This window comes from Lepidothrix coronata, unplaced genomic scaffold (assembly GCF_001604755.1).
Source record: "Lepidothrix coronata isolate B3197 unplaced genomic scaffold, Lepidothrix_coronata-1.0 Scaffold12, whole genome shotgun sequence".
Lineage (NCBI taxonomy): Eukaryota > Metazoa > Chordata > Aves > Passeriformes > Pipridae > Lepidothrix > Lepidothrix coronata.
The window spans coordinates 2,427,114-2,444,443 of NW_016690192.1; the positions used below are offsets into that span (position 1 = coordinate 2,427,114).

The 17,330-nt window shown below is 42.2% G+C and overlaps 2 protein-coding genes across 6 annotated transcripts in view; both read right to left on the reverse strand.

The window, feature by feature from the left end:
• CC2D1B (coiled-coil and C2 domain containing 1B) overlaps window positions 1-1,340 on the reverse strand; it is a 28,803-nt gene extending 27,463 nt beyond the window's left edge. The window contains exons 1-2 of the mRNA XM_017805559.1: window positions 1,297-1,340; window positions 849-953 (exon numbers count right to left, since the gene is read on the reverse strand). Coding sequence (XP_017661048.1) covers window positions 849-914 — 66 coding nt within the window. The 5' untranslated portion in view covers window positions 915-953; window positions 1,297-1,340. The remainder of the gene's footprint in view (window positions 1-848; window positions 954-1,296) is intronic.
• Window positions 1,341-1,896: 556 nt separating this feature from the next.
• On the reverse strand, window positions 1,897-17,284 carry ORC1 (origin recognition complex subunit 1). Of its 5 annotated transcripts, none has more exons than XM_017805310.1 (18): window positions 17,245-17,284; window positions 16,339-16,443; window positions 15,821-15,948; window positions 14,460-14,629; window positions 13,896-14,256; window positions 12,964-13,261; window positions 12,051-12,155; window positions 11,510-11,699; window positions 10,537-10,643; window positions 9,797-9,898; window positions 9,180-9,351; window positions 6,889-6,996; window positions 5,999-6,148; window positions 4,690-4,809; window positions 4,378-4,467; window positions 3,086-3,252; window positions 2,766-2,853; window positions 1,897-2,214 (listed from the first exon to the last, which is right to left on the reverse strand). In XM_017805310.1, the coding sequence occupies exons 2-18, from the start codon at window positions 16,425-16,427 to the stop codon at window positions 2,020-2,022; spliced, it is 2,640 nt and encodes an 879-aa protein (XP_017660799.1). In that variant the 5' UTR covers window positions 16,428-16,443; window positions 17,245-17,284; the 3' UTR covers window positions 1,897-2,019. The 5 variants fall into 5 exon arrangements, with proteins under 5 accessions (XP_017660799.1, XP_017660797.1, XP_017660800.1 ...); XM_017805308.1 differs by lacking the exon at window positions 17,245-17,284 and adding an exon at window positions 17,114-17,182; XM_017805311.1 differs by lacking the exon at window positions 17,245-17,284 and adding an exon at window positions 16,649-16,849.
• Between the last annotated feature and the right edge of the window lie 46 nt (window positions 17,285-17,330).

The window sequence follows — 17,330 nt, forward strand, 5'->3', positions numbered from 1 at the left end:
CATATATATATATACACATACATATATCTCTCCAGTCATTCCACCTGTTACTTGCCTCTATTCTACCTTTGAAGGTTTCTGAAGTTCCATTCAGCTTGTAACATACTCTTTACCTCTAACTATACTCTGGTTTTCTTTACTATTCTACACAGAATTTTGTCCAGGCTGTATTTCTAATTTTGACACTGTTGCCTGACTTCTCACACCTGTCAGCCCAGACTAAATCATGTTTCTCTCCACAGGGCTTCTGAAACTATATCCAAAGGTAAACAGTATGAAAAAAAACCCAACACACAGGCACATCTAGGCTCACTTTTAGCTACAGGGAAGAGGCATAGGCTTATCAGTCTATCTATTGCAAGAAAAAAAGACCATACACAGGGAAATTAACTGTCTCTGGTTAGCAACTTATTGTTCCCCCATGTATGCTCCTGAAGTTGTTGCTTGATATTCTGGTTTTCTTATTTCTGCTTTCTTAGAGATGTTAGGAAAGCCTTCCCAGAGCTACCGAAGTTATTATTAAACCTCAAAGTAGCTGGGCTAAGAAAATACTGTAAGCATGAGTCATGAGGTCTCATGCAAAGATTACAGCACTACAACATGTGGCTTCCCTCTGCTGCATATCAGCTATTTACTCTAAAAAGAATGCATTAGAGGAGAAAGCAGGAAAACAGGCACCGCACAGTTTAATTTTTTTCATGGTCCTGCAGTTTGATTAAGGCATGGGAGATTCCAGCAGGAAAAGAGCAGCAAGTGCTCTGAACCAGCCTACCCTGAGGAGCAGCGGGAGCAGGAGGTTTCCCTACCTGCTCTGCAAGCACATCTCCCTGGCCCTCTGCCCTCCTTACCTGCTTCGCAACTGCAGCTCCCTGGCCCTTTGCCTGCGGGCTCTTTTTAGGTCTTCTGCCGAGCATGTTGGTTCATGAATTTCACAGGGCTGTCTCTCTGAGGGACTGAGAGCACACGAAACCCAAAGTCAGTACCCTGCCTGTCCCAGCGCACCGCGGGCCGGACGAGGGCAGGCAGCGCGGACCCGCAGCTCCCACCGGCACCCCCACACAGCGAGAGGGAAGGAGCGGGGGCGGCCCCGCGGATCGCGCTCCCCAGGGCGCGGGGAGCCCGGCCCGGCCGCACCCCGCGCTCCGCCCGGCCCGGGCGGGCAGCACGCCGGGACCCCCGGCCCCAGCGGGGTGGGCTGGGAGCGCTCCCGGCCCGGCGCAGGGAGGGGCCGGCGGGGCGATGGGCTGGGGAAAGGACGGCGGAGGGGCCGCACGGGGACAGCCGGGCCCGGCTCACCTCGGCTCCGCTCCCGCCCGGCGCGGCCCCGGCGGCTCCGCGGCTGCGCCGAGGGGCGGGACCGGCTGAGGGCGGGCGGGCTCAGGCGGCTGTTCCCGAGCCTGGCGGCTGCTCTGTGTCCCAACTATCCGCATCGCCGACCTGCGCTACCCGAGGGGACGCCTTTGAGGAAATCCTTGATATTAATCAATAAAAAGAGCTGGTTACCTGAACGACACGTTTCTTGCGGTATTTTTACGTTCTTGCCAGCAAAACAGTCTCCTCCACTCAACCATTCAGCCCGGAGGGCAGAGTGGAAGTTCCCCTCAATTATGTCAAGTAATGAAATTTTAAGGACATTTTAACAATGTCAAGTATAAAAGTCACCGACGAAAAGCTACAGAAACCACCAAGCCAAAGACAACGCAAGTCTTGACAAAGAAAGGGGATTCAGACAATCCATTTCAAGAAACCCATTTCAAGCTCATACACCTCAGGTGAAAGGGGACCCAGTTACCAGCACATAAAAATATTTTTAAAAACAAAGGAAGTTGGAGCATTTAAAATGCTTTGAAATTAATGCTTTATTATTAAAAGGAGTGCTTTATAACATCAAACATTTTGGCAAAGCATTTCAATAAAAATACATTTAGCTATTTCCATTTTATGGACAGTTTAAAAAAATAAAAATAGGCAATATCTAAAACCTTTACACACAGTAAAAGGGATAAAATCTCTTTTGCCCTATTCCTCCCTGAGTGCATACATGACATCGTCCTGGCTGAGGTTCAGTCGCACCCGCATGTGAAGGTATTTATTGCTGGCCTCCAACAGCAGGAGCCTGGAGGCACCGAGTCTGGAGCAAATGGCCATCATTTCTGACACAGTGGGCCTCTGCATCCCTTCAATCCTGCACAGAGCCATGTGCTGGTGGTACACCTGTGAAAAAAGAGAAAAGGACACAGGTCACATTTACATCCTGCTGCAACCAGTACACCCAGGTGTACATCCTGAGTACACCCAGGTGATAAAGAGGAGATTCCTTCCCTCCACGTCCATGGCAGGGGAACAAAAACTGGCTCCAGCCTGTTCACATGAAATGCACATGCTGCTGTTCCTTGACAAAGTCCTAACAGTTTGTGCTGGAAGTAACAATTCCAAACTATGGTTTCCTTTTTAATACCACCAAAAATCAGAACATATAGCAACCTACCTTTTCTGCTATTTTTTAATTAGATCATTTATCTGTTACTGCCTCTTCTCCCCTGGACTGTGCAGACTGAAGCTTTTTGAGCAGTAAAAACCCCAGGTGGTAGCATTAAATTAGGCTCTACACCTGGCCTGGGCAGCCATGCCATCATATTGTCTTCCATCAAATTTTAGGAATAAAACCCCAAGTATTTAAATATTTACACTTTTGTCTGATAATTTTGACACTTCCCCTCTCTTTTTAAGAGAAAAAATAAGAATACTCTGAAGCACGAACATACCTGTTGAACTGTTGCCTCTTCAACACCTGCCCTGCGAAACTCTGCTAAAATTGCTTTCAAAAAGATTTGCTCGTGCAATGAGGCATTCCTGAATGGAAAAACCAAACAGACAAAAATCAGCTTGTGAAGTTTAGAACTTGAGAAACATCAGGAAGGGAAACTGCTTGGTAACTACATATTTAAATGCAGGTTGTTTTTCTACTCCAGTTTATTTCAGCCATTTTATTCCAGCCTGCAACTCTGGCGCCACAAGAGACGTTTTTGAAAAAACAGCGCAGTGAAAGAGACACAAAGCAAAGCAGTTCCTCTGAGAATTGTACCTGATTGCATTTATATATGGTGATGAGAACATTTCATCTATGGCCTCGGTGACATGGGCCATCCCGACTATCTCAGGGCTCCTCTTTGGCTCGGCAAACTCGCAGATCTCTGTGGCCCTCCTGCAGATATCGAGGCAGCGCCGGGCGTCACCCGACAGCGCCGCGACCTGGAAGGACACGGGACAGCTTTGGAGCAAAACTTCCCTCAAGTTCACACAAGAGTTCAGCAAGAATCAGCAGACAAACAAAACCCAGCCACCCTGAGCGCCCAACAGGAGAGCAGTGTCACTCTGAGCTGCGTTACTACAATCCCAGATTCTAAACAACCATCTTATTGACCAAAACCAACAGCCTCATCTGGGCATCACACCCCCACCCTGATCTGGGCATCACAAATTCAAGGCTAAACTTTTTTCCTCAAACTACAGAAGTCAGAAGTTAAAGAAAAAAAAAAATTAAAGGTGAGAAATTCACTTCAACACCAAAAGTTTTCAGAGATACCAATTTAATTACCAATAAAGATCCTTACCACAATCCAGGTTCATGCCTGGGGGCATAACACCAAAAACCTCCCCAGTTTTTCCCACATTCTTTACAATATTAAGAGTACACTAATAATTTTAGTAGGTCTCAAAGAAATATCTGGGATAGTGAATTTTACATTTACGAGCGCCTGAAAATATTTAGGTGTCTGAAATTTCTAAAACGAAATACTTCCTTCCACTTGTGCTTTATAATTTTAATAAAGCTGTGAACATTCACTAGATATACTATTGGCCTACTTTTCACAGTAGATGCTGGTAACAAACAGCCCTAGAACTCAGCTAGAGCCAAGAATGAGAAACCCTTTAGAAAATCTAATTGCAAGTTACATTCCTAGATTTTCTGAAGAAAAAATCATACTAGAAAAACACTGCAATTATTCAGTCTATATCATTGCTATTATTCCTAAAAAAAGGTGGTTCCTTCCTAACAAAACGTATTTACTTCTGACACGTTTATTATTAGGGTTTTTTTATCCTACCACGATGTTGGATGTTCTGACAATTTTAATAGATTAATTTAATATATAGTTGCTGACATAACACATTAACAATGCCCACATCTCAATCTGAGAAGCTACTGATCCCCAATGCATTATTTATTTTTTTGTACAACTGAGTATTAAGACTTGCAAACAGAACAGGTATTATCTATTATGAAAGGCATTAAGAATCTTGAGAAGGAAGATTAACATGGATATTTCCACTGCCACTGGCATACTATTTTTTCAAGAAGATCCAATGACTCACATTATGCCAAACACTGGAGAAACCTGACATCTTATCACTATGCATTATCACGACTCTTGCTGTCATGCCTCCAGCTCTTGGAATGTACTGCTGCCTTCACAAAGTGGGTGGGAAAAACAAGGACACTGCTTTAGCAATGTTTTCTGAGAAAGTACCCTGAATAATGTATGATCTGCTACTTGTGCCCCACTTGTCTCCCATATAGGAAACAACCACAGAACCAAGCCCAACTACTGTTACAAAACTCTCTCCTCTGCCCTCCCACTCTTTACCAAGAGCAAAATGAAGAACTTGTATTTGCTCTGTGCTCACCTTTCTGGAAACCAGCTGAATTGCATCCTCTTCAAATGCCTTCACATCCTTCAGTCTGGATGAAATAATGTGCTGTAACTGTTTGTAGGTGTAGGGCTGGAAGGCCATTCTGGTGAGGCCCTAAAGTAAATGACACAACACAGGGAGAAGCGTTTGCAGTGCTGGAAAACTCCCAACTGCTCAAGCATGGCCTGTATGGTTAAGTCTTACTTTCTCTGGTAAGAGCAATCAGTTTTTCACATCCTTTCCCTCCAAGTGATGTGCTTTAATCAATCATACTTGTGAAATGAATGTGCAAATCCACAAAACTGTGACTCAGTGAGGACCACTGGCTGGACATTCCTACTGAAAGGCCCAAGGAGCAAGTGCAGCTGCTATTAGAATTCAAATTTCTCTTATAAAACTTTTAAACAAATCACAGCCCCCCAGTACAAAACTATTTTGATTACAACTCTTTACACTTTATTTTTTAATACTGTAGCAGCAGCAGCTGTGAAAAAATATTCATCTCTCCTTTAGCAAGTCTGTCTAAGTGTATACAGTCTCACTATTGACTTCATATTAGCAATTCTTCAGCCAAGAATTAAAAATCCTCTTATGGCTCAAGCTAATAAGAACTGCTCTCAGATGAGGACAAATCTGTGTTTCAGATGGTGCACTGCCTTTCATATTCTGCAAGAGGCCTTGTATTTCTTATGCAAAATTCTTCTCCCTTGTGACTCCGTGGACTCAGCTGATCTGAAGTGGGTTTAGCAATTCACACTCCGGGGAGCTATTTTGGAGTCACAGAAGGATGGAGGCACAGAGCACTGTTTTTGCAAGTCACTCCTCAGAACAGTGAAGAAATGACCCAGGAAAACATATTCAACACAGGTGTAGAGTGCACCCAACTTTCTGTCCAATGGGATCCAACAAGATCCACCAGCAGATGATGGTAAACAGAGAAGTAACTAGGTGCGTGGAATTAAAGGGGAAAGAGCCAGGGAAACCAGAGCTCTAGAGTAAGCAGCTTAACCATGAAGCACAGCATTTGATTATCCAGATCTTTATATATTTAAAAAGACATCAGTATTAATTCATTCTTACACAGTGTACTTACAGAACATAACATCTCATTAAGCAAGGCTCCTAAATTTACTTTGCCAAGATTTACGTGTTCATTATCAGCCCTCTGAAGAGGGAATTATAAAAACCATTGTTCACCCTCTGATATAACCAATCCTACCTTTGTCCTGGATTACTTTTGATTGCATCCAGTATTTAACCTGTTCTCATTTTAGGGCATAGGAACAGAACTGCTGGGACATACCAGCCTGCTGGCGACTCTGTTCATCATGATCCTCTCTGGCAGGTCCATGGTGTTGGCAATGGCCAGGATGATTAACTTGGAGTGCTTTTGGGTGGGCCAGTCAAACAAGTTGTACATCACGTTCTGTTTGCGGGTCCACAGCAGATCAAGCTGCAGAGACACAACAAGAACGATCAGACTGGAAAGGAATGGCTTTTATTTACGACACCTGATGGGGAGGGGAGGTTGAGAGAACTAACTCTGCCACTTCTCATATGATCCTGAACAAGCTGCCTCTGTTCTGCTTCCTTTCTCCTTTTACTAGTAGGGCTGCATTTTCTGAATTAGGGCTCTAATCTCTTTTGGAAAAGCACAGTCCTACAGATGCTTCAATAGCATTAACCACAGCAGAATGATTAAACAGCTGGAGTTTTTAAACACTGCTGTGACACTAATACTACATCTGACAAGATTCAAAAGACCCTGCATGTGAGAACCTGAATTAGCTTACAGCATAAATAAGAGTGCATTTGATTATTATTTGAGGCATTTCAAAACTGGATATGACTGATCACTGTAGAGTTTTCTCACTGGAAAATCAGCAGCTTCCAGACACAATACAGTAGAATTCTGTGGTATTTAGAACTACTACATAACTACTCAGTCCATGTCTTGGACCGAAACAAAACATAAAACTGATGTGAAATCCAAGGCAGAGAACAATATGGCAAAAGGATACTTAGCCTTTTTAGGAAACTGAATTTCACTGGGTAAGAGGAACTTGTGTATTCTCTCTCCTAAGTCTGTTCCTTTGAGATATGATACACTCAAAACAGTCTTTTTTCCATCCTCCAAAAACTCCTTTCTTATGATATTTCAAGGGAAGAAAACACAGGATTTTTTTGTCTCACCTCATCCACTATAAGCACTGTGGTTTTCCTCTTGGGCCCAGGTGTATTGAACAGTTTTGCCAACAGTACTGCAGCATGGGTTGCTGTCACCTTCTGACCTGTCAGTAACTGGACAAGGACCAAACAGTGTTGCAGGTTAATCACACCAACATTTATTTCCTATTCAGTTTTACCTTTCTCTAACAATCAACACCAAGCATCTGGAATTTTTTTTCCACTGGGGAGTAAAAAACATAAAAAGTGGCTCATAAGACACTCAGGTCTACCAGGAACTGTCCATGAAGGAGAACAGAAAGAAAACAATACATAGCTAAAAAGAAACACCATTGGAATTTTCTGGAATTTGTCTTCGAATCATTAAGAAATCCTGAACCCAGCCTCAAAGAACTCCAAACCCAGCATATCTCAAGGGTGTCTCTGAACACACACACCTACTGAAAACCTAAGTCAGCTGACAAGAATTGCCTGACTTCAGTAATCTTGAACTCCCATTAAATTACTCATGAATCATCAGCAGGATCTAGAACTAAACTTATTCCACTCTAAGCTAAAAAAAACCCCTTCAATACCTTCTGCAACAATCTATGTGGCAGAACAGATGAGCTGACCTCTTCCCTTGCAGGTCAAAAGATATCCAGAAATTAAAGCATGACATTTCAAAATTACACTATATATGCTGAATCAATTATTCATCAGAGTTCAGAGTCTCCATAAAGCAAAATGGAGATTGCATTTGAAAATTGTATTTCTTTTCTAGAATCCTGTATCAACTGACCTGAGATTTCATAATTATTAAACAGGTCAGAGCATGACAATAATGTATAATCTATACTTGAATGATGTTTCCAATTCAATCAGGATGGTCTGAATCTGTCATACAAAGCAGTTGGATCCCAGAGAATCCCGATCTACAGCTCTGGAACTCTGTATCCAATACACCAAAAACAGTTCTGTTTGTTGTGGTGGAACTACACACCGTCTTTAACCTTATCTCTATCATCTGTCAAGGGCTTCCTGTGCCTGTACCTTCTCTCTACATTTCCATCTGACAGTGAGGCAACTGCAGGAGGGAACACTCCAGGATTTGTTTTAGTCATGCAAAGAAACATCAGCAAACTGGAGCTCAAGACTGACCTGCAGCAAGAGATGAAGCAAAAGCAGCAGCAGCCTGGCTCTTGGCCAGGGTACTTGGATAAGAGCTGAGGCAAAGGCACAGGATAAATAAGTGGTTCATATGACTATGGACTCCCCTGAGGGATATTTAACTGGGCTTGCTTAGACTTCAGGACCCGTGGGGGGCAACAGCTTTCACTTCCAAATGCCTATTCCTTATTAATTTTAAAATCTTATGCTGAATGAGATAGGAACAAAGAATGTTAAAATACATTAACACTACTATGACATAAGGTAATTGTCAGGAAGCCTCTCACTGTGCTGAAGAAACACAGTGACCTGGCCTCAATAAATCCCTCCGCAAGACACTGTCTGTGCTGGTTTGAGGAAAGGATGCAAATATGGTAATTTAACTCCCAACTATGAGAAGAGGGATATTAGAACACTGTATGCCACTACCTGCTCAGAAAGATGTCAAACTTAAATAAATGGAGCAGAAGTTTATATGAAAATGGAACAGATGCTGCAGGAAATGATTTCATTTCCAGGTCACTTGCTTTAAGTTAGCCTAGACTTACAGAGCTCTTGAGCAGTTACTGTCTGATGCCTATTGGGTGATCTTAATCCTGGCCTCAGAAGGTTAATTCACACCCATGTAACATAAGCACAGTCAGTAGTCCCAGGTGGACACTGCAGACTAGTTTGTTTATGGATATCAGAAACACACTTTTGTTGACAGACAGTCCTTCTGTAGCTGAATTGCCATTATGACAGACCAACTAAGCATAAGGACCCCCTTAGTAATTATTCTACTGCTACACTGACTTTCAGAGTTGTCATCTTAGTGGCTGTTTAAGCACACATGTGAAGAAAAAATTACCAAATGGGAAAATTTATAAAAAGAAGCTGGTTTAGATTTTTCTTAAACCTGACTGGATGTAATAAAGCAGGCTACTTCCCAGCCACTACCCTTATGCAGCAGAAAGCAAAACAGTTCAAGAAGTTGGGCAAGGCTTTAAGTCAATTATTTTCTAACCTGCTCTAAGACAAAAACAGTCTCTCAGAGGGACTTGCAAGTATTGATAAGTGCCTCGATACTGGAACACATCGAGGATCTAATGGCAAGGCATAAAATCTCTTCTTTCAAACCAGAGAGCCCCTGACAAGGCTTTACTCACCTCTAGGATCTGCACATAAGCTTGGTGAGGGTCTGTCAGCTTCATGCCGTTGATCTCCACCAACTGGAAGGGTGGCAGTTCATCATTTTCTGCAGCTTGCTGAAGGCAGCGAATCACTTCATGGACAGTTGCAGTTTTACCTGTTCCAGGCACTCCAGAAATGTACATGCACCTACAGCAGGAGAACAGCAGCCTGAGCAAAATGGTAACACTCTTGTGATGAATGAGCTGGAATTCCTGGCCTCTGACATGGGTCTTGAGTACTCCTCTGTCACTTCAGGCAATTCTCTATATTTCAGCAAACTGGAACATGTAACACACTGGAGGATCATGAGGATTTTTATTATTCCTGAAGCAATTAACGATCTAAAATACTTTATAAATGTAATTTGCCTCTTTTAAAAAAAATAAATGGTTCCCCAGACATATAAAATCGACTAATTGTATTTTGGTCTTTAATTGTGCAATAAAGAAGCCCACATTATTTCTGTTTCTTCTTAATGAAGAAAAATACCAGGAAAATTCAATTAGGAACTTTAAACAATGATAACTTGTAGTGTGTATTGTCTGACTGCTTTTATGCCATAGGTAGGTTGGTTACAGTCTCCCAAACTCACCCTCCTGTACCATCAATGAGTTTGCTTTCCACAAAGTTATAGATATCCTGGAATTCTTCCTCACGGCAAGGCAGAGATTCTGGGACAGCAGAAACATGCAGCCTTTTGATTAAAAAAGAAAAAGAAAATTAAAATGGCAGTTCCACCTGAAGGGTCCACTGACATAACAAACAGCCAGATGTGGAGTTTTTCAAATCTCTTTTACATTCTCAAGTCTGAACATCAATGTCAGGTATCTCAAAAGAAACAGCCTGGTCTCTCCATGTGCTTTTAATTTATGTAGCAATAAGGATCTAGCTGTTTTAATTCACAAACTATTTGTAAGTCAGTGCAGAGGTAGGATAAAACAGGGCAGACTGCTTATAGAAAACTGAGTTTAAAACCCAGTTTGAAAGATAGGGTCAATCCCTAATGCCTTTTTTCCCCCTCCAATGTCAAGACCTACAGTGATACCTGTAAAGCTTTTTCAGACACAAAGAAGACACAAATAGTGTACCTTTACAATCTGAAGCTGATAAGACAGGTTAAAATCATTTGAGATTGTAAAAGTAGTACTGTAAATACAACTAGTATTTGTAAATCTAATACTGTGTTGTAAATTAATAAGGGCTCTTCTCATATCACGCATTTTTACCAATCTTATTCAATATGGTAAAGATGACATCCCCTACCTCAGCATAGCTACTGCTGTGCATACCTAACACAAATAAAGATGATTTCCTCCCCTGAGCACAAGTTACCTTAATCTGGCTTCTTCCAGTACACTGGCAGGTTTCTGTGCTGCATGGCTACGCCTGGGAATTTCAGGAGTGGCATTCCGGGGAGTCTTGGGTGTTCCTGGTAAAGGCTGTAAAGGAGAATTACAACCTCAAACAGATTTCCTACATGCAGCAATTTCTGTGGGAGACTAATGATTCATACAAGTTTCCCAAACATTACTTATGCACAAACTACCCAGGGATGCCAGAGCACAAGATGGACAGAGAAACAGCCTTTACAAAGGGAATTGCCAAACATGCCTTATGGTGTTTCCTTCCTAAGAGAAAAAGGAAACTCGAAAGAAGGTGGTGACAAAGCAGCTACACCTTTTAACTGTCTGAAGAATTTTCAAGTTGTGAATGCTTTTCTGAAGCACTGTGTTACAAAGTGATCTGGTTCTTAAGAGAGAGCAAGCAAATAAACTGATCTATCTGAACTCCACTGTTCAGACAAAAGCCATACAGTATCTTAATTATTCTTCTTTGCTGTGCTTGCAACCTAGTTACACTAGGTTTTCTGTGTTAGACATTCCTTTTCATTAGACACAGAGTAAAAATGAGCCATTGACAGTAATCAGTATTCAGCACCTGGCTAAGGTGCTGAATACAGCCTTAATGAGCCAGGCCTAAGATTTCTGTAGCCTGGGATCCCATCTCCATCAGTAGCCAGGACACTACGAGAAACTGCTGATCATGCTCTTTGGTGAGGCCATGATGCTGCAGAGCATCCAAGCCAATATTTTCCCTGTTTACCCAGTTTTTTAATCAACATTGTCACAACATGCAAGTGGTTTATACACTTGCATAACCTACTTATATCAGAGATTAAATTAATCCAGATAATGCTTCATTAAAAGCTAAGGGGTTCAGAAACTTAATTGTGGTACACAGGCATCAAGCATTCAATTAACTGGCTCAGAAATAATAAAAATAGCTCTTTCAGATGGAACCTTACAGTTTTCTTTGGGGTCTTTGCAGGAGTGTGAACTGAAGACTTGCTAGAAGATTTTGGGGTGCTGAATATTCTGCTTGATTTAGTTTTCTTTTCTGGTGTACAGGGCACATCCTCCTCCTCCTCCTCTTCCTCGCTACTTGAAGAGTAAGAACTGTCAGAGCTGGACAGATCATCTTCCTGGTTCAACACGCTGTAATAAACAGAAAATAAAAAAATACATACAAATCTAAACACTACAAAGCATCACTGGTACCTTTTCAGCTTGTTCTGCAGTTCTCTTAATCAGCAAACCAACGTGTTTTTCACTTGAGCTGCTAATTTTCCATGGTTATTTAACAGTTTGGAGGTTTAGAGGAAGTCAGTTTTCTGAAGAACACCATGAGTCAGCTTTATGCTTCTGAAGATAAGACAGTATTTACTCACGCTGCGATTAAGCTGCGCTCTTAGAACCATTTGCATTTCAGTGTTACATCAGACAAACTCTCAAGGCTTCAAGCCATCAACAGCCATCTGAATAAGGTATCATGGATGCAAAGCTTACCTGATGTGCTGTGCAATGAGAGCACTTGTTCTCTGTGCACATGTTCTGCGAGAGCGAGGGGTCAGCACAGGGCTCTGAGTGCCCGGTTTCTGATGTCCAACTAAACTAGAAAGAAAGAACACAAAGCTGTTTGTATTTCTTTGCATCACACTTGTAAAGACACACAGAAGGCCTTTCAAACTTCAGGCTCAATTGTTATGGCTGCCAATCCAGCATGAATTCTTATTTGTCATTTACAGATTGGCTATGGCATGGACACTGGCAGCACAATTTCCCCCCTCTTGCACTGTCTCTTCAATATGTCTTTGCCAAGAAAAAAAACCCCACCTACAAAATATTTGCTATACTTGGCAAATATAGCACTGCCAAACTGAAGGGAGAGGGGCTCAAAACAGTTGTGGTTTTATTTGGTTTAGAGGTGGGGGTTTTGCCTATTCTTTTATAAGAGAAAGAGAAGACAAAAACTATTTCCTTTGGGCCTCTCTTTGATCTGCCCTTCTGAATATATTTTTCTCCTTGTGTTTTGATATTCCTTGGTTGTCTTCTTGGGTGCTTCTCCTCCCTACTACTGAAATATTTTACTGTTAGTACAAAACTTTCCTACTAGCTCAAAGGACACGATGAGATGAATTCCAGATGCTTTAATTATTTGTTGATAGTTCTTGGAGATTTTTTTTTAGATCTGTAAATACAGCTGAAACGCCACTACCTTATCAATGAAAGGTAAACATTTTTATGCTCTATTGTAATGGACAAAAAAAGAAGTGCTAATTCCATTGTCACATCAGCATCTTTACTCTTGGAAAGGAGGAAAATTACTTATCTCTGGAAGTCTTTCATAAATGTATTTTAAAAGAACTACACGCAAATGGAAATCCCATCGACAAATAATGATAAAAGGGCCCTCACTTACAATATGATGTCATCTTCCATGTGAAGGTTCTTGGCTTTCTCACTGAAGTCTTTGGCCTTGGGGTAGGGGGACAGTCGAATTGTGTCACTGAACCTCTGACAGGGCTCTGCAGTGTCAGATACTGACTTGGATTTATCACTGCTGCAAGGGATCTTTGGCGGTGAGCCTAAAATATCACTTGTGAAAGTCACTTTTCTTTTGGTAGCTGCTGATTCTAATGGTGCTATGGCATCACGGTCATCATCCAAAAGGTCCAAAACTTCACTTCCCAGGAGCCTGCCTTTAGATCTTGTGGGACCTAGAAATCAAGAGCAAAATGAACTTCTGTCAGGCTTTATTATGGTTGGTTTGGTTAACTTTCAGAAGACATGGTACAACTGGTTCTTATTTGAAGGAGATGGGCATTTCACTCCAGGAACAAGGAACTGGATCAGTAGAAGGCATGTACTTCCTATAAAAAATTACTAAATAGAAGAAAGACACATTTGTTGTTTTCTAACTCACCTCCATCACTTACAACTTTACTGAGGTTCCATGCCGAAAATACTGCATGTTACATAGGATCAAATGTGCTCATTCAACCAGCCCAATGGAAACATTTTAGTGCACCATTAGGCAGAAGATTAAAGAAAGGGGGACGTTCTGAGGCCAAGTTGGGCCCTTCAGTCAACAAGCACTTTAATTTAGAATTATCAGTTACAAATAAAACATTTGCAACAGCAGTTGGATCCACGCAGTAAAGCTGCCCAAAATAACAGACAAGACAAACAACTGATGTGCCCAAAAGGCTTGGGCTGATCCCAAAGACCGAACAAGGCAGCTAAAAATACTGATGTTGAATGTTACCACTGTTTAAACCACCTAAAATGGAGAGGCACAGAACATGCTACATTCAGAACTACCGAATGGACGGAATATTGCCATATACATACTGCTTAACTCCAGCTTCTTCCTTGCTGTTGGGGTTTTGATGTCATTGGCCGCTCTCTGTGATTGCCTCTCCTTAGCGAGGGAGGACTTGGAAACAGAATGTTTTGACTCAGCATTTTTTGGTTTTGTGGCACTCCGAACAACACTCTCTGTCTCTTTTTTCAGGGGTGTAAGGATGTCTGAAGGAATAAATGGTTCTGACGAGTCCGGGGTGCTGCCTTTTTTCTTCTTGGCTTTCAGCTTAGAGAACGTGTCTGGGGACAAAGCCTTAAAGCATTTCCCATCCCAAGATTGTTTTACGTAGAAAGTTTGTTCCTTGTTTAATGTAATAGGTAGTTCCTCCTCTGGATGTAGTGGTATTACCTGCAAAACCAGAAAATACCAAAGCACACACACATTTAACATTCAGCTATTTTCTATTCACAGATCTTATTGTAACTCATGTAATCCTTCATTATATAAAGCAACACCTTCAACCTATATTTACACCAGCATAAGTTTATTACACTACAGGACTATTCCTGTTCCTCTCTTCCCTCTCTGTGCAGAGGGGTTGCAGTACATACCATGATGCTTTTAATGATGGTCTGTGCATCTATATCAGTGTCATAGCCAAGAACTTGGTCAAAAAACACCTCTTGGGGAGAAATCTCTCTTTTAAGCAGCTTCCTTTTATTCTGAGGTATCTCTCCAATATGACAGAACCACTGCACAACTGCACGTTTGTGCTGAGCACCTGGAACAACGAGAAGAAGTCAGTGAATGTGAAGAATTTTATTGTCAATAGTTAGGGCTAGACCTTCATGCCTTCAGCCAAAATGCCATCAAGCATAGAAATCCTCCCTGGTGAGAAAGCATCTGGTAACAGATTGCAATTCCCATTTTCTAAGCTAAATCAATGTTTCAGTTGAGACTTTTAAGGACCAAGACAACACTTATGTAGGGTCTCAACCACAAAATACCTGGAGACCAGCTCCAGACCACCAGTTCACTATCACAAATGAAGAAGTTCCTTATTTGCATAGATGCGATCTCCTCAAACCCCACTAATTAAAAACAGTGGTATAAAAGGAGAACTGAGACATTTCAGAATGTTATTTGTAGTGCCATTGTACTTTTAGAGGCCAGACACATTTTTTTCACTGCCTAACGAACCAGTACCTTGTCAAAGATATATAACAAAAGAAAAAATCTTGTTTTCAAGGAAGTTCCATGTGTTTTGTTCCAGAATGAAAAGAATCTTCAGTTATGTTACAATAAATATCTGTTAGTAAATAAATAAGCTGGGGTGATATGTATTATGTTTTAAAAAAGGTAAAGAAAATTAGAAAACCTCAAAGTATTATTATGATGGCACAAAAAGAACAAAAGCTGTTCAAAGAAATTAGACATAGCCAATGAGGAGCTCCCCATTCAGACTCAGACATAGTCTTTGTATCAATCACCTCCCATGACCTATCTCTTCGTATCTAGGAATAAACAAGTAGTTCTAGAAGGGATAGAAGCAACAAACCCCATTTGCTCAGCCCTGTACTTTTTTGTTAAATTGCCTGATGTCTAATAAGATGCAACTTTCAGGGCTGCAATGCTCTTGCTCCATTTGAATTCTCCAATCTCTAAATAAAGCATGAACTCACACTGTCTTCCTCCAGGACCATTTCTTTTAAATTAAACAACTAAGCAAAAAGACTGTAAAAATACAATGTTCTTAAACTCTGCATTTATGTATCAAATTTAGCCGAAATTAGCCATCGGTGCCAAATATTTGGGGAGTATGTGAATACAGATGCAACAATTACCAAAACTTAATTTTCTTAATAAATTAGGCCAGTGATACAGTGTTAATGCTAACTACCTCCCCATGAAAAGGTCACTTTAAAGCATTTTAAGATTTCTCAGATAGAAAGTAAATTGTTATTTCTCTTACCATCTTCATATAAATCCAGGAGTTGTGCTACATAAGGCCGGTCTGCATTCACCCCTTCTACTAGAATAAAGTCCCCAAGCTGTATACACGTTTCTGTTCTGCTGCTTTCTGAGGTAATAACGATCCCCCTAGAAAGGGATAGACAGGCAGATTAAAAGAATTTCATACTCTTTCTAATTCACACATCATTAAACCTGATGGCCTGTCAACTTTAGTTATAACCCTTCTTGAAAAGCTCACAATTTAGTTCCCCGATTAGCTTTCATACATATTTCAACTAGACAGCTAACACTTATTCACAGATTTAGTTAAATGCTTTCATTTATGCATTATACAATTTATAATTCAAGAGCTTTGTAACAATGTTTTTGTTATATATGTACAGTGTCACAACAAAATGCTCAAAACCTTACTCATATTCTCACTGCCTGCCACTTTAACCTAAACGACATCAGAAAGGTAAGGAAACATTCATTGATTAAGTTTCCCTGAGCAAGACAGAAATAAATGTTATTTACTTGTATTGGGAAGTCCTCAGCTTTCTGTCTGAGCTCATGGGTTTCCCATACCAGGAGTAGATAAGTTTGCTTTGCTGCCGGGTGTTCATGATTCCCAAGGAGAAGCTAAAAGAAATAAGCAAACACTTTAAAAAAAATTATTATTTAAAAGGAAAAGAAGGCAAGATGGAAAGATACATAGAAATGCCACAAACTCTTTCGGTGTGTACGAAGAACGTGGTGGTTCGCTCAGAGATGACCACCTTCCCCACAGCCTCCAGACAGGGAGAAAGAAAAAAGGAAGATATTTAGTAGTGAATTTTTACTCAACTCCTAATCAATTCCCCCGCCGCCATGGCGGGGCGGGCTGCGCCCTCCGGAAACTGAAACTCGCTTGTTTTCCACACCTCACTGCTATCGGGCTGGTTTGGTTTGTTTAATTCCTGTTTTCTAAGTAAGAATTTTCCTTGGAAACTCAGGGCAAAGCCCTCGGTGCCGATCACCCCCCGCCCGCCCCAGCCCGTCGGTTCGAGCGCGGGCAGCGCTGCCTCAGGGACGGTGCCCCGCTGGGGGCGGCGCATGGCGGCACAGGGGACAGTGTCCGCCGGCTCGGACACCGAGGGGCTTCGCCACCACCACAGAGCCGCTAACCCGCCCACCGCCCGCACAGAGCCCCAGACCCGCCAGACCCCCTCGCAGAACGGGTAAGGCTGGAAGGGACCACATTCACTCATCCAGTCCCTCCCTGCTCCAGCAGGGTCATCCCAGAGCACGTTGCACAGGACTGCGTTCAGACCTGTTCTGGGACATCTCCAGCGAGGGAGACTCCCCGCGTTCCCCAGGCAGCCCATCGCGGTGCGCGGTGACCCGCACGGGACACGCATCCCCTCCCTGTCCCCTCTCTGCCCCCTCACAGCCCCAACTCACCGCAGCCCTTCCACGACTCCCGCCAGCACCGCGATGGAACTTCGCGCCACAGGCGGGGGAAGCTCCGCCCCCCTGCCGCGCGCGCG

Coding starts and splice junctions, on each gene's coding strand:
- ORC1 (XM_017805308.1), bottom strand. Junction 13,262..13,895: donor GAAGAAGCTGGAGTTAAGCA/GTATGTATATGG, acceptor CTTGATTTCTAG/GTCCCACAAGATCTAAAGGC. Junction 9,899..10,536: donor CTGGAAGAAGCCAGATTAAG/GTAACTTGTGCT, acceptor TTTAATCAAAAG/GCTGCATGTTTCTGCTGTCC.